General features: G+C 28.9%; 1 protein-coding gene across 2 annotated transcripts; it reads left to right on the forward strand.

Moving 5' to 3' along the window:
- The first annotated feature begins 5,247 nt into the window (after positions 1-5,247).
- Positions 5,248-22,454, forward strand: LOC116765786 (vitamin K-dependent protein C). Of its 2 annotated transcripts, XM_061522073.1 has the most exons (14): positions 5,248-5,353; positions 9,246-9,318; positions 9,673-9,782; positions 9,885-9,993; positions 10,302-10,377; positions 10,507-10,633; positions 11,316-11,388; positions 14,269-14,363; positions 14,619-14,740; positions 15,460-15,692; positions 16,031-16,233; positions 17,181-17,337; positions 20,228-20,386; positions 21,498-22,454. In XM_061522073.1, the coding sequence occupies exons 4-14, from the start codon at positions 9,928-9,930 to the stop codon at positions 21,615-21,617; spliced, it is 1,431 nt and encodes a 476-aa protein (XP_061378057.1). In that variant the 5' UTR covers positions 5,248-5,353; positions 9,246-9,318; positions 9,673-9,782; positions 9,885-9,927; the 3' UTR covers positions 21,618-22,454. The 2 variants fall into 2 exon arrangements, with proteins under 2 accessions (XP_061378057.1, XP_061378058.1); XM_061522074.1 differs by lacking the exon at positions 9,673-9,782.
- Positions 22,455-23,148: the final 694 nt, after the last annotated feature.

Below are 23,148 nucleotides of genomic sequence, written 5' to 3' on the forward strand. Positions count from 1 at the left end.
GCCTAATAAGTTTTATTTTTAAGTATCATATTTAATCACATTTTAATTTGATTTTCCTAATATTATACGACAGATGTTATCAGGAGAACACTATACAATACGTGACAAAATACTTTTTGTCCTATGACATATACTATAAATTCCTACCTTTTAACTAATTTTCAATTTAAAAAAGTTAAAGATTATATATATAGATATAGAATCAAAAATAGAGAGATTTCTATTTAAAAGTCTTGTTTAGTCAAACATGGAAATGATACCCCAATAATTTGTTTAAATCGAGATCGGATAATTGACTATAAAGTGGCAGACGAGACAAGCGTTATGGCGATAAAAGTCATTATCAGAATTATAATGTAATTAATGTACTGTTCGCAATTTAAATGATGCATCGGCTTTCATTTAAATTAACGAAGTCCTTCCGTCAATTCTAGATTAATCGGTTTTATTTAGATTTGTTAAGGCGCTCACAGAATCTCTACTTCCTTAACGATATTTAGCATCTATATCTAATGGGTCTGTTAATGATAGCTTGATATATGGCTGAGCGTATACAAAAAAGTACCAGAAAGTATATACAGTAACTTTATAGGTCTAAAATATTTCAAATAGAAGATGTTCCGAATAGATACTTTTGGAATTTATTAAAAGATTTCCTTATTGCCCTTTGTTTGATCGGTAAATGGTATGAAACATAAAATGTCTGACTTCAATTTTTATAGTTACATATAAATAGATACATTTATGTTAAATCGTAGGAAAATTTATAGTATATTCAATATTCCATGAAAATTACTAAATGATGATTAAGCATAAAATAAAATTTTATTACGAAATACCCTCGTCATGGTAGAAGGAGATTGTGAGAGCCATTTCAACACATCTCTTTCCTAATTAGAACAGCTATGGAAGGATATTTCAAGAATTTGAGCTTCTTTTACTTTGTTTAATTATGTGAAATATAAAAATTAAAAATTGTTGCCAGTTTATTTAGATTTAAAATAATCTTATTTCCAATAACAAATTATACGTGAATTATTAATCTATGCTAATCTTAATTTTCCAATTATGGTCATAACATACGGAAACATAATTTAACAATTAGTATAAATTAATTATATTAGTATAATATATTATTTTATTTGTTATTCCTAGTATAAATTGTTAGGAGGGGAGCTCTCTATTACTTCGTAGTTGGCGAAAAATTCGTTGGAATTCGCTCACCTGGTAGACAGAAGTTGCCCAGACATTTGTCCCTACAGAGCAAACTTGAGAGGGTAGTTTTTATACTCCACAAATTGGTAAGGCTTCCTATATTATTACGTTTTTTTCTAGTCTTTGTTATGTATAAAGTCGGCTAGAAAAGCTTACGTAATACAGGACATGCAAACAGAGCAGTTCAATGGATCAGACACTCTGGAACGTCTGAAATGATATAAAACTCACACTGTACAGAAGCGTTATATTTTGCTTTAAGTATTATGTCGAATTTTTACTCCTTGAAATCTTGTTATTGCCTTTATTATTCGTTTATTACCCAGTTGTATTTTTTTTTAATGAAAAGTTTGCTTAGGACGTTTTAGTAGCTACCCCTTTTAATTTCAACATTTATAGTCCAAAATTACTTTTGTATATTCAAATATAACACACTAGTTTTTCTTGTGACTTTGTCCAGGTGGATGATAAAATTTTCGGGTTACATAATCATTTTTTAATTTCATTCTGATGGATGAGTTATATTATTTTTAATTTCCATAAAAATCAATATTTTATCTTAAATAAAAAATTAACAAATACGTGTGGACACGGACACCTATTCATCCGATAATACATACAATCGTATGTACTTATAATTTTAATAGGATTTATAACTATATACTTTAATAAAATCCAAATCGGTTTAGTGGTTTTTGCGCTATTAGTAACAAACATATTTTCAAGAATTCTTTTATGAAATAATCCGTAATTGACTTTCATTTTAATTGCCCATTAGCTAGATCTGAAAGAAAAATAGGATTAAAATCCAAATTAATAGAGCGAATATTTTTATGCTTAATGTACGCCGTAAAGTCTCGAAGCCGATTATAACGACGTACAATTTGGCAAAATCAATTTACTCCTTTTTCATTTAGATGAGAACATTTAAACACGCTAAAATAAATACATTAAAGTTAAAAATATAATTGACCCTTTTAAATTTTGCTACATCGAAGTAAAATATTTACGAAGTATAATTATTCATATGTATTCAGATTTCGGAACGATTAAACAACATATGAATGTTTTCCTCCACACAATGTTGTCTATTAGTAGGGGCAAGAGTTTTATACTATTAGTAGGGGCGTTATTGACTTTCTTAACGCCCAGGGTAGTTTTAGTATCGCCGATAAATAGCCTGAACCTTTGATAAACGCAACCCACGGTTATGGCTCCCCCATATTTGCACCTCATATAAATATTTTATAAATCTGAGAGGCAATGTTATATAAAAGTAAGAGTACAAGAATAAGATTATTTTTTGTATTGAATATATTTGTGAGATTTTTGGAATACACATTAATATTATTTTATTGGTCTGGATACTCCGAATTTACGTAAGTCGACATAATATGGAAATATTACTGCAGAATGTCCAGCTTCCGAACAAAAGATAAGAATAATACTTGGAGAATACTATTTCGATTTGAATAGAATCTTGAACAGATTCAGTTATAAATTCGTTTTTTTTCTATGAGATCACGGTTATAGTTTGTATGGTACTTGTTTGGGAGTGTTGAGGCATTGGTATACATTGGTATACATTGGTATATGTATATCCTTAGTTGTATTCGGGAATTAGCAGTACACATTAATAAATAGCGAATAAAAGAAAATTCTCTTGTTACATGAAACTTGTGTTATTTGTCATACACACACGCACGCACACACACACACACACATGTATATATATTAGGGAGCCTAAAATATTAATAGGTTTGGTATGTCCAATAATGTTGGGTCTTAATAATATATGAATATTCTATATTTAAACACAAAATGCGTTAGAATATAACTTTATAATAATAGAGATAACTATCGAAATTATTGGAAATTTATATGAATTGGGAATTTATACGTTCGGATTTAAGAAATATCAATCTAACGCTGGATTTATACTTTAGTGTTAAAGATTCTACATTAAACTTAATTAAATCAATCCTAAAAGATATCCATTGGATGTTATTTCATCCTTAATATTAAATATAATTGGTAATCTGAACTCTTTAGTCTCTATCTAGTTCGAAAGACTTACAATCAAAATAAAGAGAATTTTTTACTAGCTGAATAACATACGAGACTTAGCTTGATTAGTTCAGAATATTCCAAATATACTTATTAACATAAATTATGGTTTATAGAGAATTAAATAGCTGTGAAAAAAGGTCAATTATTTCGTGTTTGGAAGCAAACAATTAACCAGCCCAACCCATATTATTATAAGACTTATAAAGAAAATGTTGTTTTGAGTTTTTTTGTAGTTTTATTAATTTCAATAATTTTTATATTTGTTAAGCATCAAGCAAGTTTTATAGATCATTAATCTAATATTCTTTTTTGTTGATAAACTAGGTTAAATTAACACTTTGTAGGTAATTATATTCGATTATCGAGAACTCATTTTGATTTGGCAACGGCTAATCTGTAAGAGAATAGGTAAAGACGTAAATTAGAGTAAAGCTATTTGTGTTTGTTTGTAGCTATAGGTACTTAATTTTCAACATTAGTTTAAAAAAAATCTATTGTTAAAAAATTGTTTCAAACATTACACACATACCTTGACAGATGGATAGACAGGAAGACAACATAATGACTTACGTGATGATTTGAGGTACTGGAATATTTATGTCGAATCCTTCACTCCGATTGTATTTTTATTATAGCTCATAACGTAATACTTGTGTTACATAAAAGAATATATAAATTTTCTTATGATTACCGCTTTGATATTGCTACAGTTGGATAGGTACTACATTTTTGTTTCGCGAGCTTGAACTTCATTCGAGGTAACAAAGGTCAAGAGCGAAACAATTTTGTAACATATTCGCGTATTCTTAAATATTTACGTAATACGAAAATAGATTAGACTTAACACAGATAAATAACATATACATTGATGTTTACGATAGATATAATACATACACTGTTTTATAAACAAACAGTCTTAGTTTCTATTTAGTCCTTTATCAGCGAATTGTTTTATCATTTTTGAAATTTAACTTAAGTAAAACATACGTTGGTACATTATTACGTCAAACATTATAGATATTCCATTAAATATTGAATCTTTGCTAAAACGTACGTGTCATTCCTTAAAATTGAACGTTAGTAAAGCAATCAATTAGTCGTTTAAATTTATACTCTTGATCGTTGAGACGAATCCGAAATTTAGTGACCTTCGGGGATTTGTAGTTTGGTATCGGTAGTACTAGTAATTTGATAGTGCGATGTATAACAGTCTAGTTTATTTCAACAAACATCTATTCTCATAAATTATCGAATTTAAAACATTCTTAGTAGGGAACAACGAGACCTTGAACTTTTTAAATTATAAAGAGATCGTTAAAATTTTGCAGAATAATTAAATAGAATTGCTTTCACAGAACAGAGTTCTGAACATTGAGATAACTTTTTAAGAAAATTCGTCATCATGACATCTTGATCACCTTGCAAAATGAGATAAGTAAAAATATAAGGTTAATAAACTTTTATCTTATTCCGTGTTTGAATAATTTATATCTTCAGTTTATTCTCAGTTATTTGCTTCGCATATAAAAAAAGATTTCGCCGTATGAATGTTGAATATGTACATATTTTCCGTTCAGTAAAATCTGAGCTTACTATCGAATGCGAAGTCTAATCCTAAACCCTGGGTACTTACGAGTGCTGTGCCACAACACTAAGTAGAAACGTATGATCTTACGTCTGCGGATATAATTACACAGGAATTTCCAAAGAAGCCTGAATATACGCAAAGTCACATTTCTAAGTGTGTTAAAATAGGTCAATTGGAAGGCAGATTGATGTTAGAAATATTATTGCTAAACTATTAGATAAAATGCTCAATATCTATGTGTACTATTAACCCAAATTATCTCATTTTTGTTTCGTTAACGTTTAAAGTTATGTGAAATATAATAATACATGTATAATATTGCTATAGCAAGCGGTTTTATTATTGAAATGGAGGCTAGAGTCGGCGCGTGCGCAGTCCGGGATCGCGCTTCTTGTGAGAGCGTTGCGTCTATTATTTGTTTCCCGTAAATTAGCATAGAACAATTTTACCATTCATGAATTAAATGTTGACCGAAATTAGGTAAGAATATTTTATCTTATAAAAACTGTTTTTATAACTACGTACATACATACTGTTAATTATTCAGCATTTTCATATATTTCTATTTAAAATAACGCAATTGAAAATTATTTAAACTTATCTGATCTCTTACAACATCGTATGTGAATGCTTCTAACATAAATACGCTCTACTGTGTATTAAAATTTACCTCTATTATATAAATTATTATATAAATTTAATTACATACATGTATCACAGAAAATAAATATGTATAGGAAAGATTTTTACTAAATTTACTGCATACCATTATAAATATAAAATGTTTACTATTTATCTATGTACATTCTCAATTAAACATGAAAAAAAAAGTTTGTAATTTCAATAAAAATAAAGTGACCAGAAAGTATTTTGAAAAGTGACTGCATGTAGAAATTTTGCGAAGATCTTATATTTCAAAGCGTCTTTTTTGAGTTGACAAGAACAAATATATTTTTATATCGAATATCAAATTCAGCGGTATTAAGCAGACATATTGTCCAATAATGCAATCTTTCATACACAAATTATTTAATCATACTATATCTAGAAGGCTTAACGTGAAATAAATTTAACATGTTTCTGTAAACAAAACTTTTGGAAACGTATTGAAAATTCTTACAATTATTAACAATTAAAAAAATGTCTACAAATGAAGCTGTATATTTTATTAAAAAAGACAATTGTTTATATTCTCTTAAGCCATTTGGCTTTTGGTTGTTGCAAAAAATTATGAAGCAGTTCTTAATAATATTTGAGGTCCTACATATTTCGTTATCAAATACTCATTATCATACAATAGGTAAAATCATTGAAATAGCGTCAGATATAAATGTATAGCAGAATGAAAAACCTAGTATATATTAAAATTAATTAGTTAGTCTACCAAAAATTACTTTTCAAATTACAATAATAAAATAAATCAAACAAGAAAGTGTATAAAAATTCGTAATCTTTTGTTGTTCACACTTGCCTATGAGAACTACCTTTTTATTGTGTCTTTCATTAAACAAATTTTGTATTTATCAATGACTATTTTTTATAGGCATCCTTATGCCGGAATTCCCCAAAATTTTAAATTTCTTTCTTTTAAGACCAAAACATAATAAGAAAACAATAAAATTGTAAGAAATAATGTTGGATGAAATTAAGCTCTTAAGCGTTAAATATTCCTTACGGAGTTAGAACCACTAACATTTACTAGAATATCTAATCAAATTTAATACGCTGGCAGATATTTGTGAGGCTAGTAATATCAGGTTCTGAATGCCGAAACAGACAAGACTAATTAGGAGACATATCTTGAGAGGTACCAGTCATATACTATTATCAATCTATTAATAAATCTTGATGTATTGTGAAAATAGAATTAAAAAAATTGAGAATTTTATATTAAATCGTGTGACTTGAATAAAAATAATTCTTCACTATGTAAATGTTTTAAAATTTTCCAAAATTAAATCCATTAATTTGTCTATTAAAGACTAATTAAATTAAAATTAACTGTTAAATAATTATAAAATAAAATGTTAGAAACCAAAAAACTATTTGGACCAAGAGAGAACGAGGCTAGGAAATTAAAAGCAGGCGGTTCGTTATAACAGAAAAGGCATTTTTATTCGTATTGTTATGTACAAAATTGCCCGAGAGACTTGAAAGCAAATGGTTAGTTAATGATAATTTAATTTAAATAGTTCCTTATTTTAACTACTTTTAACATTTCATTACACTGATTTATATTACAATAAAAAATATTCTCGAAAAACTTTTTTCCAATGCATAGTCGATATGGAAAAAAAAATCACATCTAATGTAGAGAGGATTTATACCTCGTGTAGTTTTATATGTACGCACATATATATGATATAAACTATGGGGAGGTTGGTGTTATCAGTGTCACCCATATAGGAACAACAATTTGTGCAAAGCCGAAAAAACAATTAATGACAACATACGACGAGGGAATATTCTACATTTTGGGGCTCGAATTCCTTCATATATCACTAAAAGTTTCTCATACTTAAACGTTGTTATGAAGCGTGCCGCTTCCGTATATTACATTATAGTAATTGCGATTGAATGTTTAGAAACTAGTTCAGCTTTTAGTTGGATATTAAGAAGAAATTAACAACTGTAAAAATCTTCTACCATAAACAAAATAAACTAATAATGACGTTATACGTATATTTAGGGCGGGATGTTTTAGTATAGAATTAAAATAAAGGAAAATGAAAGTTCAAGTTCATTAAAACATTCGACCTGTTACCGTGCAAGTTAATCAAGTAAAATGATGGATTTATTAATATAATTTAACTGTGAATAATGAAGCGAATGATAGGCACACGGCCATAAATTAATTTTTACCAGTCTTTTTTTTATTTACCACCAATTAAATTAATTAACGACTTATTTATTCATGATGTGATGAATATCAGAAACCAAGGTTGTGGGGTTTAATAACTTTCGTGATTTGAGTTACCCAAACCTAATAACTAATTATTTTTAAATTCTGAATGAGAATACCAGCTATAATAATATGAGATTTTTATTACGATTAAAATAGTTTCCGTTTTTTCGACATGGAAAAATATGTATTATTTGTAAATTCCTATAATTTTTGTATATTTATAATTTAACAATTGTTTTCCTAGACTTTAGGTAAGCGAATAAAATAATATAACGGCTCACGAATTTTTTAAGAAGCAATAGAACTTTAATTAGCGATATTTTTCGCTTTGAGCTGTTTTCGAACACGCTTGAGTGAGTAACTGTAATAACTCCAAACTATATTTACTCCAGATTATATATATATATATATATATATATATATATATATTGTACATATATATATATATTGTACATGCTAAAATATATTATGACATTATGTTAAACATAGGTTACAAGAACATTTAACGATCGAAGCAAAAAAATCATGGCTTAGGAAATAAATTAGCTTTGAAATATCTTCTTGATTGTTGCTTTCATGTAAAAACGTGTTTGTATTATAAAAATGTTTAGTAGAGAAAAGAGATCTGATTTAAGAATTTTCTAAATAATTTAACACTTATCATTTATCTTATAGTATATAAAGTAGAATATATATAATAATGCTTTGATTTGACGAGTTATGTTGGAATGGCTTTTGGCAACGTGAAGCAAAATTAATTTATATTTTTTAAAAAATAATTTCACACAATGATTTGCTGATGTTGGAAGTGAACTTTAAAATGCATTTTTTAATTAAAAGCGTATATCTCGTTAGATCAGAAGATTCTAAAAGGTTTCTGAATGTGAATAGGTCAACCTTAATCTCTTTTACCCATGGGATATTTTGGTTCGTTTATCTTTAAAGTATGAATATGTTCGGGTAAAGGTCTCTGATTAACGATTTATGGTGCGGTTTTACTTGTTAAAATAGCTTACATTAATTGTAGCATTAAAATTACGCCACACAATAAGTCTAAAGTATTTATAATAATATAAAGAGGCATGGGGAAAGGATTTTTTTTCGTTTCATTAGTGCTTAGCACAGCGATCTGTCATATACATTTACCTGTTTCGTAATTTGAGCTATGTCTGGAAATTTATTTACGGGAGCACGAGGAGCCGTCCATTGATCACTCTCACTTTTCTACGGGGTATGGATTAACAAACAATAATACTATAAATTCTTGCACCTTAAATATTTATATATTATGAATACAATACACTTCTTTATAATCAATTTAAAAAGGCTTAAATAAACGAAAAAAATTATCACATTTTATTAAAACTGCCAAAGTTATTTTAGGTCAAGAAAAAAGGCTTTATATTTAAAACGTATTCAACAATATAAGTATCTTTTATGAGTAATGAGTTTTTTTTATAATTTCAGATGCAGCTAACATAGTATTTTTATGGAGATAAAATTACGTGAAAGACATGCCGACTCCAACAGCACGTTTATGGTACCCAACGATTTTATTATAGTCTGACCCACATTACCATATATGTTATAGATAATTTGTCTGTTAAATAATATGGCAACACAGTGCCTCTAAATGGTCGTTGCGGTGTTGGTCGCTAACACTTACTAATAACGTTGTTCTTGGTCCATTGTTTGTATGAGACATTCGGGGCAACGGTATTATTTTACTTTTTAGCGATCAATTTCTAGCAATTGTAACTTGCATAAAAATATATTGTTAATATAGAAAAATATTTGTATGTGTATTCATTTCGTTTTAATATTACTCTGAGGAACAATATTCATTCGAGGCAAAATTACTAATGTACATTTCGTTCATAATATATTCTTTCAGATTCGTACCTTATGAAGTGCAGCGTTTTTGGATAACAATCTTGCTTTCTTTCAATGACATTTTATTCAACTCATTTCGGAATTTAGAATTCACGATAATGTAATTTTCAGGTGAAGGAGCTTTGATTAAAAATTTATGTTGATGCCAATGTTATGTTTGCAATCAAATACAAAGTCGTAGACGTAACTTGTAATAATATTTTCTGTCAACAGATGTCGAAGTCTGATACTCAGGGGCTTATAAAAAACTACGGATATGAAGTGGATTCAACAAATATTTATATCTATCATCGTAGGCATGGAAATATCTCGAGGACACCGCGTAAGTTTGACCTTCCTTTTGTCCTATTTAAATTTTATAACCCATTGTTGGTTATCTCTTGAATAAATAAATCGTTTATTGATTTATATATGTCTATTGTCAAATTGCATCGCACACTTTAAACGAAAATGGATGGAATTCTTCCAAATTGAAATGTGCATTGCTCTATCGATAGATGCAAGTATTGTGTAGTATCAAGTTGTTTGTAAAGCACTGACCTAGTTATCCAAACGATTTATTGTAAAACGTGTGTCATTCAATATCGGACAATTATATCAATGATCTGAAAAGAATTGTTATGGTTTCAGATTGAAATGGAACAAATATCGGAGAGCTCACATTTGGAACGATTTCAATTTAATAAAGAGCGTACATTGAATACAGGTATTTAAATGTTTAATTTTAAAATTGAAACCTTTAAAGATAAAATGCTTCCAATTTTCTCAGGCATGTTCAAAAGTCATATAAAGGCTATGCGGTACTATTACTTTTATAGTTCTATATATTCGTAAGGTATTAAAGAGCCCTCTTATTCTGAATGGGCTGGTTGGAGTGAATGCCAAGGCGGGCGAAAAACTAGACGGAGACATTGCTTGCGAAAGCATGTGTGCGGCGATTCGTTGCAAATAGAAGTCGCCAGGTACATTTCCTTTCACAGTCTAAAATCAAATAGTATCAAGTTTGAGATTATGGATCAATTTAAAATTCCCAATTATAGCACCTTGTTATTAATATAAATTTGAATGTTTTTTTATTGAATTCAATCTTGAGATAAATAGGAAAGTCGATTTGAATCCCGCTCGTATTATTTACTTTTATTACATTTAAATAAAATCATAATTTTCGGGTGCACTACGCTAATATTTATTATGGTTAATACATACCCGATTTATTATTTTATATTTTACCCGACGTTTCTTTTGTCTTGTACCGTGATCACGGCCAGACGTGATGAAAGTCTTTCATTAGTGATCAAGGCTGCTGGAAAGTAAACGAAACGCCGAGTAAAATGTAAAATAATATACCTAATAAATAGCATATTGTGTCCGAAAGGCATGGTTGTATTACAATTTTTCATTCGGAAATATTTTTTTAATCCGATAAATGACATCAGCGACCTTTCAGAGTAAGGCCAAGAGTTTTTCTTTAATTTTCATTCTTTCAAATTACTATTATTTATTGTATTGTTAATATTCGTTGATGACAATTGAATGCAAATCTAATACGACATAATATTAGATCATTTCCGTCATGTATATTGTTTGTAAATATGTGAGTAGATCAGTTGAATTATGCGGAACTAGCATCATTATTGTTTATAGTTGCGGATTTCGGCACTCACACAGACATCAGCGCTTTGGTAATGAACACAATCATCGCATATTAATGAGAAATGTAAGTAACCATTACATAAAAAATATATTAGGAAAAAAAAAAAAAGAAAATTTAAACGAGAAGATTAAAGAGAAAATAAATTAATAGTGACTTGTGATTGATGAGAGACTGATAAGAAGGAGGTATTTTTACTAAAATGACAACAAAAAGTACTTTACCGGAGACGTGACTATGACTAACGATGCTTTAAAATTTATAAAATAATGTCTAATGATACTGAAAGAATAAAATAGCAATGTATATATTTTTTCTTTGTTGGTCGAATGTTAAAGTCAAAATTTGTTTCTCCTCCATGAGACCTACATTTTATTTGTTACATTAAATTTTTTTTCTCCTGTTACTGTTTTTACGCTCCATTAACCATCGTAATAAGTTTAAAGAGGAGATAAATTGTATCATTTAAATTTATCTGAAACAAGAGCCGCAGATGTACTTCTGTCACATTTGATGCAATTACTCGGTTAACTGAATCCATAAAAACCATCTGCAATTTAATAAATTTCTAGAATCTGTTTATTTTAATAATATAACCTAAAAATATTTATCGTTTTGATTCAAAAATAAAAGATTCCTAAAGCTTCTATACTATTTAATTTTTAATGATGATAAAAAAAATATTAAAGTAAATTTATCTAGAATGTTGCAAAAGTACCTATTCTGTTGAGGAAGCATCAAAAGTTGTAATATAATAAATCATTTATGCAAGCGAGGTCTAGATAGAGCTATTACAAATGAAATTATCTTTGTTATAGGTTGCTTTTAACTTTGTGGTAAAAATAATTGCCCTGTTAAAATTGTTTCGTAAGACAAAAGGAAACAGCCAATTTTGGATAGTCATTCTGTTTTCTGACTTTCCTTGCAAAGAGTCAACAACCACTTAAAGTCCATTATGGTGTTTGGTATTTTTCAAGTACTAAAGCGCTACAATCTTTATTGATACTTTAAAAAAAGTTGGGTATTTGAATAAACTCTGTAGGGTTTTTCAATCTCTACTACTCGATATAGGAATTTTAAAACATAATATTATTTATTTATTTATAATTTAAGAACTATTATACACACTAGTAAATGGAACTATTCATGTTGTAATAAATAAATTTCTTTTGAACAAAATTAATCTGCATAGCTTGCACCTTGCACCAAATTGCAAGTTTCTATTTTTCCACTACGGTATTTGTATGTAAATCAGACTTACCCCCATTTTTCTTTTATCTCATGGACCCAAAATACGTTACGTGACTACATTTAGAGATAATACTCGTCTATATTTCAAACCTTTGCAAAAAGATCGTCATTAAATGAAAATTATTTTTCCACGTGGTATCTAATGCTTTTCAATTAATAATGAGATGTCGAACGTAATTTTCATTGCTAAACAGTAAGCGTGCTATAAATATTTATGGAAAAATATTTATATTAGGGTGTCCCAGGAAAATTAAAGTTTTATTTTTCAATGCATACCCTCTAATTTTGTGTGAATGATGACAAAACTTATTAAAAATAAAATTACGCGTAAATTGAATCACGGCAACCCGTGCCGAATTGCTTTCAAGCTTTTCAAAATTGCATATTAGGACGCGTGCGAACGAAATGTTATTACAAAGAAACACGTGTTTTTATTAGTGAACGCATTGTTTTTAATATGTCAACATATCTGTAGAGTTACGCAGTTCTAGAAAGAATATATATATATATATATATATATATAAATAATTCTTTGATTCTGTCTTTATTATTGAAAAAACTATTGAAGCAGTTGGTCACAACACTGACAAATTTCCTGTAAGCTACTCCTCCACCCAAAATCTAGGTACAAAAAAAGCGAAAATAGTGCGAAAACAGATGGCAAGAGCTATTTATTCATTAAAAGTATGCTTATTTAGCTCTCAATTCAAATGTCTAATAAGGTCAAAATAGCTCTATGAAACGTGTGCGTATTTATCGTGACATCGTATGTTAAGCCTTGGTTGCAAAAACTTTAGCGGTAAAACCGCCCTATCAGGACTGGTGCTTTTTGAAGGCCGTTAAGGCATACGAAATGGTCGATAAAACTCTATCAATAGTGACGATACAGAAGATTTGCCAGCATTTGTGGTATTTGGCAGATAAAGTGTTTATCTTGTCTCTATTTGACGATAATATTAACCAAAAAGTTAAGGTAAAACAAATTGCTAATTTGGCTTAATAAAATTTTTCGATTCACAATAAACGCTACATTTTATCCAGAGAAGAACTCAACGCTTGTCTTTTCGATTAAAATATGTATGATTTTCTTTCTATAAACAACAAATATTTTTTTTATGTGTTCATAGTTTGACATCAAGTCGGCACGGGTTATAGCTTTGCAATTTCAATAGTATTTATTATTTCGTTATTAAAGCGAGATAGTATAAAATAAAAGGGTATACGTGTCTCAATATGTAAAAAAAAATACCCTGAGACACTGTATTTATATATAAATAGCATAAATAATCTGAAATAAAGCACAAAATTACATTCCATTTTTGTGTAGAAATTCATATCATAATGTATATGAATTTATCAAACAGAAGGACAGCCCTGTAATCTATTTAATTTTATTTCATAATAAAAGCAATTAATTTTATATTACCAACCATCAAATAAAACTGTTTGAAAATTAAAGAAGATTATCACAGTTTTTATTTGTAAAATATTGTAATTTATTACTACCTCTCCTTCTTTAATAAAAATTTCTGACAGCTTTGCATTTCCTACATTAATTTTTTTTGCTTAATGCGAGTACTGGTATACTTTATTACGGAAAAAATAGTAAGTTACATTATATGTATAGATATTAATAAAAGTACATAATTTTTAACATTACATTAAGTACATTATTACAAGTAAATTTTTTTGCAGATGGATTCAAAAGACGTCCAAAAAATGTTTAGAGGGTTTTCGTCATGGTCTACTTGGACACATTGTTCAAGAAAGTGTACAACTGTAAGAAGAAGGTACTGGTGAAGTATCAAGCCTCCAGTTAACTTTGTTTGATTATATATACTTCTAAAATAATTTTACCATCAAACTTTTCGCATAAATAACGCTATCACAATGAAAAGCTCTTAACTTATTCAATTTTCGAATTCATTAAAACTTACACAATAGCTCACCCTTGACCGCTGTCGTCTAAACATTTTCGATTTTACTCCCACCAAAATATTAATTTATTTATTTCACATTTTTACGAAAATTATTTTACTCTACAGATATTGTTTGCAATCATCAATTTGTGGACAGAAGGTGATAAGACAATCTGCATATTGTTATCTCGAAGGCAGCTATTGCCATCTTTGGATACGAAGCAGAATGCAACGAAGGAAGGATCCAGGTGAAATTGCACATAGGTACTTGGCTAACAACTTTTACAAAGTAACACACAAAGGCACTATCAAATTAAACTATAGCTTTTGGACTAATAAGACGAATTTAAACTTATCTTTTGCTTTTGAAACTTAAGAGTTATCTGTTCATTATTTATCATAATAAATGTGACGTCAGTTAAAAAAATAAGTGTTTATGACACTTCTGAATGTCGTTATTGAACCATTTGAGTGGAACCATAGAATCGTTATCATAAAATAACGCGACACAACCATTGTTTTTCAGTTAAAACACCGAAATTCGGTCTAATATATTAATAATTATTTGGCAAACACCATCATTTTGTACTTTAATATTATTAACGTGAAATTACTTATTTAATTACAAATTTTAAGATTTAATCGCATGCAAGAATTAAATTATAATTGAGTTATAAAACAGAGGTTATTTTGTACATAAACAAAGACTCGGTTACGCGATACCCTGGCAAACAAACATTAGAGGGTATCGCATATATTATGTCCAAATATTTGGTACATGAAAAATGACCTTTTTGTATGAAAAATTGTTGGAAGGTTAAATGTTCATTAGTGAAAACAGCGCTTATATAAGTAATTACTTAAATAAGTTTTACAGTTTCAATTATATACAATGTACCTTTTTTAACAAATAACAAATAATGTGAAATATTCCAATAAATGAAATAAAAATAATTTTACTTTATAGAGAATAGTGTTGGAAAACCGGAGAACTTATCAAAACCGGTACCAGCTATCCAACCTAAAGATTCAAGGAAGCTATCAACAGTAATGCCCCCTTGCGGAAGAATTGGGAGGTATCGTGGCAGTGCTAAAGAACGTATTCGTACCAAAATGAGAGAAATGGTTCGCATCATAGGGGGCAGACCAGCGCCACCAGGAAAATGGATTTGGCAGGTGGCAGTTCTGAACAGGCATAAGGTTTGTAAAGTTACTATAAACATTTAGCTTGTATCCTAATGAGTTTTTAATTTTCAATAAAAACGTTTCAATTTCAATTTGTAGTCTTTTTACATATTGTAATTTTAATAATGAAAATTTACTCAACCTTCCAAATAATAATGAGTACTGGAGCGGTAAAGCGATGAATCTAAAAACGAGTAAATGTAGAATGAAAATTTTCACTAAACTTAAGTGAGCAACTTTAAGCGATTAATTCATTCTTTATAAATATATAAGCAGGATTAAATATAATTCTCCTAAATGGATTTACAAGACTGGTAGCCCCGTCATCATCAATCACTTCTATTGTGTTACAGGAAGCGTTCTGCGGAGGGACACTAATATCTGTCCGATGGGTGGTGACAGCGGCTCATTGCGTGCGTCGACGTCTGTACGTGCGTCTGGGAGAACATGACCTGCTAGTTAAAGGCCGTGGGGAGCTTGAGATGAGAGTTATCCAAGCAGTCATACATCCATTCTACGATCCCGATACTGTTGTCAATGACGTGGCTTTATTACGGTGAGATTTAGCAGAACAAATTAATTCACCTTAAACATTACTTCTAATTGTAATGTATTAATGGCTGTTAATATGAAATCATATTTTCGGATTTATTGTACCCATTTCGTATTTTGATATCGAAATCTACATATTCATCTTGTTTTACCCTGAACGCGGTTGTAACAATATTATCAAAATGAAATAAAAATCATTTTTGTCGTTTTAAAAATCTGGATGACTAGATATTTCAAAGTATGAACAATAGCCTCATATTATATGAAGAGTAAAAATATGCAATTTTTATTGATGAATAACGAAGTTAATTTAAACTTCATATATAATATACGGACTATGCTTTAAAATTTTTGTTTAACATATGAAAGTTTATTTTTGATATAAAGTTTTCGTTTCTTCTTAAGTTTTCGTTTCTTCTTAAATTTTCCCAAATGTTATCAGTTTTCCTCACGGTTGAGTTTATTGAATACATATAAATTGTTTCTACATTTTTGATACGGTAAAACATATATGTGGTGATTAATTTACGTCATTTTAGGATGGACATTTGTTTAGTTGAATACATGGTCTTAATATATAAGTAAAAAATCGTCTTCATTTTTAAATCTAAATTCTTCCATTTAAATATCACCATCCCACGTCAAAAGATTTTCTTGTGGCTTTTCCATATTACTCCTTTGGGATATAAAAATTACGTGCAACCAGAGGAAATTAAATTAGGTCAGATGAAAAACTTTACTGATAATATTTAATTTCTATTTCTAAATCACGATAACGAAATACACATTCCTTAATTCATTCAATCCAATACGAATAATTTATAACGGACATGTATTTTACTCTGTTGGATAAAGAAGAAAAATTATTCACTCTGACATGTATCTGTTACGAAAAGCCAAAGAAAAACACTCAAAATACCCAAAACTATTAATCATATGAAACCACCGCAGACTGCCAGAGCCAGCGCGACCGGATCTCGGTCATGGTATTGCATGTCTGCCGCGACCCCAACAACCCCTACCTCCACACACCTCCTGCATTATACTTGGATGGGGGAAGAGAAGGGCCACGGATGAGCACGGCACCAGGATACTTCACGAGGCCCAGGTAATATTAAATATTAGTTACTATATATAACTTAGAATGCTACACTTCTAACGGAAGATGAATTAGCAATTTGTAATTGTGATTTTGAAAACGAAATAAGTGAAAAATATTCCAATAAATCCTGTACCCTTCAAAATCAATAGGTAGAAAGTAATCAACATTTATTTTTGCAATTTTTAAAAACATTGTATGTTTTTAAAAGCGAAAGTGGACCCAGTAATAGCTAAAATTGGTTCAAAGTAGTCTTGCATTTTTGAACCGGATTTTCCCTTTTTCAATTATATATCATGTCTAAAAAATAGATAAACTTGAACGACCATCAAGACGTCAAAGGAAATTCATAAATTGAAGCCTACCCCTTTAATTATGTAGTAATATTAAAAGCTTAATTGATTCTTATATTCAATAACTTTGGGCATCATAATAAAATTGTTGACTTAGTGAATATCGGCTGACTCTCTTAACTTTGTTTACGTGGAATTTGTTAATTAGACAGTGAATAGTCAAGTAGAAAAATGTTGTTATATAGAAAGTAGTCATTACATTTTTTTATAAAAATGTTATATTATGATTAAGCTAAAAACAAACATTAACCTTTTATTAAAAACTCTGTTTACTCTGAGTGTTATTTAATTTTTAACCGTAACTTTGTTCGTTGTTACGATCAAAATATCAGTAAATATGTAAATGTAAATTGTGAATATTTTAATCATTAATTATAGACTATCAACATTTCATACAATGTAATTTACAATAAAACATCATTAAAATCTAATCCGTAGTTTTTATGAAGTGGAGTAACAAGCTACCCATGCAAACTGTCACGTTTAGGAGAATATTTCAAATAACTATTGCTGTTGGCTTTTTACAATTAATACTATTCTCGATATGAGCGCTAGGGCACCGTTCAACGTAGTGGATAATTGATACAGTTGCCCGTGAAAACGTATAACGCACACAAGCAAATTAAATTAATTGGAATTCCCTATAATTTGGAGGTGTTAGACGAGATATTGGTATTTTTACATAGTATTTTCAACAAAAATGTGTGCGAATAAGTTTTTTTTTTTACTTTTCACGCTTGAAATAGATTTCAGAATGTTGTTTTATTAAAATTTTATTTTTAATTTTATTTAAAAGTTATGATCGAGTCAATTATTCAACCCTCCTTCGCATGAGTACATAATTATGTTCTGTAATCCAAATGCCACAAAAAAATATTTACACCATTCTATTTTAAACAAGCTTAGATAATCATGGCAATGAGAACGATTGCTAGTTAAATCCATTTAAACCACTGCTTTTAATTCATTTTGTTCTGATAAAGAATAAACATGGACTGCATGTGCCTATATGTGTAATAATTTAAACGTACAGATAAAAATAGCAACACTACATATATTTGTGTAAACTAACAACTCTTTTAATCCTATAGTGTTTTTTAGAGGTTTGTGTAAAAATAAATATTTTTGGAAGAATTGGTCTATGATAAAAATATTTTGTAGCTATAAAGTTATTTTTAAAATAATAGTAACCTCTTGCTACACCTGATATAACACTTCAATAAATTATTTAATGTTATATGTTTATTTTTGTATTATTACAATAATTCACTGTATACTTTTAGTATTAACGAATATCGAGCAACGGGAGACGGAAAATGCTGTCTGTGAACTAACTATCTTTTAAATTGCTAATATTTTACTTAATACTACGAATCTAAAGTAATTTCAATACTTTACGACAACGTTATGTTACTCTACGACCCTTAATAGCGTTATTTAATATCGCGTAGCAAGTAATTAAGCGTTTTATATTATAATAAGTTGAGTAACTTAAGCCGCTTCTCCGTGGTAATCTCATCGCAGCAAATTTAATACATAAAATATTACTATGATATTTTTGGCTTTAAACAAGCAATAAATATAACTTATTCAAACCGTTATGAAAGGCTATCAAAGAATTTTATTATTTCCTTTGTGTATTTTTCCGAGAAATGTTCTAAACTATCTATTAAAATATCATTTTCCATTAAAATAAAATGATTGAATTTATAATGCAAGCCTCTAATGCCATACGCTCGTATAAATTAATAAACATTATATTAAAAAAGACAGAGTGATATTTTTATTTTAATAATTTTGTCATAAATGTAAATTTTGCATATTATTCTCAGAAAATTTCTTGGTTCGGCATATGTCATTAGAAGAAAGAAAAGTTATCAGTCTGATAATTAGTGAGATCTTATGTCTTTTGTTGGACCCCACTTATTACTTAAAACACATTGCTTGTGCATAGGTCTAGTATTTGTTCGGAGCTAATCACGTTATGATGAAAATGTACGGAATGAGGGCAATTGACTCGCAACCACAACCGTCGATGGTAAATAACGTTGTTATATGAAAATGTATAGCTTTTTGTTTTCTTTCTAATAACAAGATCGTATTATGGAATAATAAACTGAAATTCTTAAAGGTTCTAAAGGTTTCTGGTAGTCTGGGTAAAAAAATCTATTTGCTGTAATAAATTTGTTATGCTATATTTCGTTTGTTTTGTTTATAAACATTCTGGTATTGGATTTAATTTAATGAAATTATATTTAACATAGTATCAAGTAGTGCTTGGCGATATTAAAATAAGTATTATATCTAAAAAATTAAAATATTATGTCTGTAAAATAATAAACACAATATTAAAATATGAAAATAATTGCTGTATAACTCTTGTATGTAGGTCATAACTGTGATTAATGTCGTGTTAAATTTATTCAGTTTCAGTTTTTTAAAAGACGGAAGTTCTAGGCTCGTATCTTTCTGATTTATGTGTTACCGAGATAAATATAAAATATTTAGTAAATTATAAATAAATGTATGTATTTATCATTCAACAGGTGTCTACTATACAGCAAGGTGTTTGTCGTCGTTCGTACTGGCAATACGCGATAACTGACAACATGGTATGCGCTGGAAGGGGCCACAAAGATTCTTGTGCAGGGGATTCAGGCGGCCCTCTCCTCTGCAAAGATCGATATAAACGATACGTGTTACAGGTAATTGGAATAAAATATAATATAAAGCACTCCTAAATGGTTCATTCCACAATTCATATAGCGTTATTATTAGTTCATAGTATTAAATAGTTTTCCTCAAAATGACTTAGTGTTCTTTTTAAATTAAGGTTGCCTATACTTTATCAACAATACTGATAAAGTAATGATATCATGATTTAAATTAATATTATGTTTTTTATATGAGTCTATTATTTACATAAATACAATTTATGTTGTGTTTCGGCTCCCAATACGCAAATGGAAATTTCATTTTATTGTTAGATAATTTGTTAACTATAGATTTTCGATTATAAGGATTTAATGGTCAATTTTATAGCAGTTAAAGCCGTTGATGGATAGAAACGTTGCTTGTATTGTTATTTCATAAATCTTCACTATATTTTTGTCATAATAACAAAAATATTATAAACCAAAGTGAAAAAAATAATTTATCACTTCTTGACATTCATCACAAACATATGAGTAAATACACAATTTTTAAATACTTTTCTCACCGCTGAATGAGTTGAAAATGCCAGAAGATTTATTAAGTTTTTATGTAGATAACTTTAAGTTATGTATTTACGGTATACATCATTTCCATCCGTGCTCACTGGTTGCCTGATTTTCTTAAGTAAAGACGTATTATATACTAAGATATATTTCATTTTATAGTCTACTAGTTTTTGCCCGCGACTTCGTCTGCATTACTTACAGTACTAGAAATTTATTAGCTGACCGGGCGAACTCTGTTCTCCATTAAAGGCAGTAAATAAGAAGATTTTGGACTTTATAATTATTTTAAAAGTATTCTATGTCCTTTACCTGGTTTTAAACTACCTCTCCACCAATTTTCAGCATAACCCATAAAGCCGTTCTTGAGTTATAAATAATGTAACTAACACGACATTCTTTTATATATAAAGATTTGCTTTACATAAATAAGGGAATACGAATAAGACCATAAGAAATATTACAAGTAACTGAATGCCAAATGATTTAGAACCAGAGAGAGGTTTTATTTTGATGAATCTGAACCAATAAAATTAGGTTTCAAAAACGACATAAATTTATTGAGTTAATGCTTTGGTTTTCGTGTTTATTGTTACAGGGAATCACAAGTTTCGGTGATGGATGTGGTAAGCGTGGAAAATATGGCATATATACCAAGACATCGGGGTACGTTTCATGGATGTACGATGTCATGAATGACAAGTACTTTGGTGATTGATAATATTATTTATCGTTATAAATCATTAATAATTTCTTTACAAGATACATCTAGCATTAAACGTTAAATTTTGTTATCATTCTACGATGCGTCCTCGACTAACTTATCATTTCTTACGCAAACAAAGTAAAGGTATAACATGTTATTCAATATAGCTTAATTTAATTATTTTCCTTCTAATAATATTTGCTTATACACTTAAAGTATTATCGACTGATTGATATTTGGTATGTAATTTAGTTCGCTGCCTTTGCTTTCAGAGAGTTATAAGGTTAAACGTATCTAATGTGACTAGATTAATTGAATATTGACATGTCAAATATAATTTTCTATGAAAATACCGTCATATTATATATGTAACGGATTTAAGAGAGGATTAAAGGATTATGTCTGAGTATGGTTTCCCCTTGATGTGATAAGGTCACATTACAAGTTTCACTTTCCCCTCAATTAAGCTTAAACGCTTGAGGCCATTATACTATCAACATGACTTGTCCATGGAATATTCTATACAACGTTTGACAGCTTGTTATTATAATAAGAAAGAAAGCCAAAGTCTGACGAATAGACTTTGGCTTATTGTAATATAATCTTGTTTTATACAATTATTTATTATTAAAAGAGATGTAACATTTATTTATTTAACACAACTAGTGAATTCTAGAATAAATTGAATTTCGACATTAGGATTCAAAAACCGCATTTTTAATGAGGTCATGCCGTCTTTTTCAAAGACGGTAAGAATGTTTGGCTCACGAGTTACGTGTGTAAATACGTCAATTAAAAATGTATAAACATCAATTCTATTTTTATAATAAAATTATATCTTAAATAAAGTCTCTCTAGAAAAAAAATTGTTTTATTTTGATTATATTATTTCTGAAGAGTGATATGTTTTTAAGGAATTATTGTTTGCACTACTGAAAAAAAAGCCTTAATATTATATACTTATATACATTTGAAGAACATGTTATATATTATTGCTTAAACACAATGTTATTTCTATGTAGCAATATCAAGCTTCATTACCAGCTGATTATTATCAATAATTGATTCAGAAACCTCATTATGTATTTAAACAAACTGATAACATTACCATTATAACTTGAAATAATAGGTGCGTGCCTGATTATAATGCGAGTTTACTGAGACCGACGCTCAAGAATACATTAAATAATGAATCTTCTATACGATATTATTAGCCTCAAAAATCATAATTTACTATCATTTGTAAACTATATGCATAATATGAAAATTATAATTATTTTTTTTATGAAAAGTGCTTAGAGCTTGTTCATGTTTCTGAAATTGTTTCTTTCTTTCGGAATATTGCTTCCAGTAGCTTTGCCAATCATACTATTGGGCACAATAGCTTCATTGGTAGCGCTGGTGTCGATAATTTTTTCACTGTATATTTTTATTTGTAATATTGCACGTACTAGCTCGACCTAGCTTTAGTGTTAAAAATATATATAATTGGAGAACATCAGTCCGTACAGTTTAGATTTAGGGTTGAATTAAGTTAATGGAG

This window comes from Danaus plexippus, chromosome 11, assembly GCF_018135715.1.
Source record: "Danaus plexippus chromosome 11, MEX_DaPlex, whole genome shotgun sequence".
In the NCBI taxonomy this organism is placed as follows: domain Eukaryota; kingdom Metazoa; phylum Arthropoda; class Insecta; order Lepidoptera; family Nymphalidae; genus Danaus; species Danaus plexippus.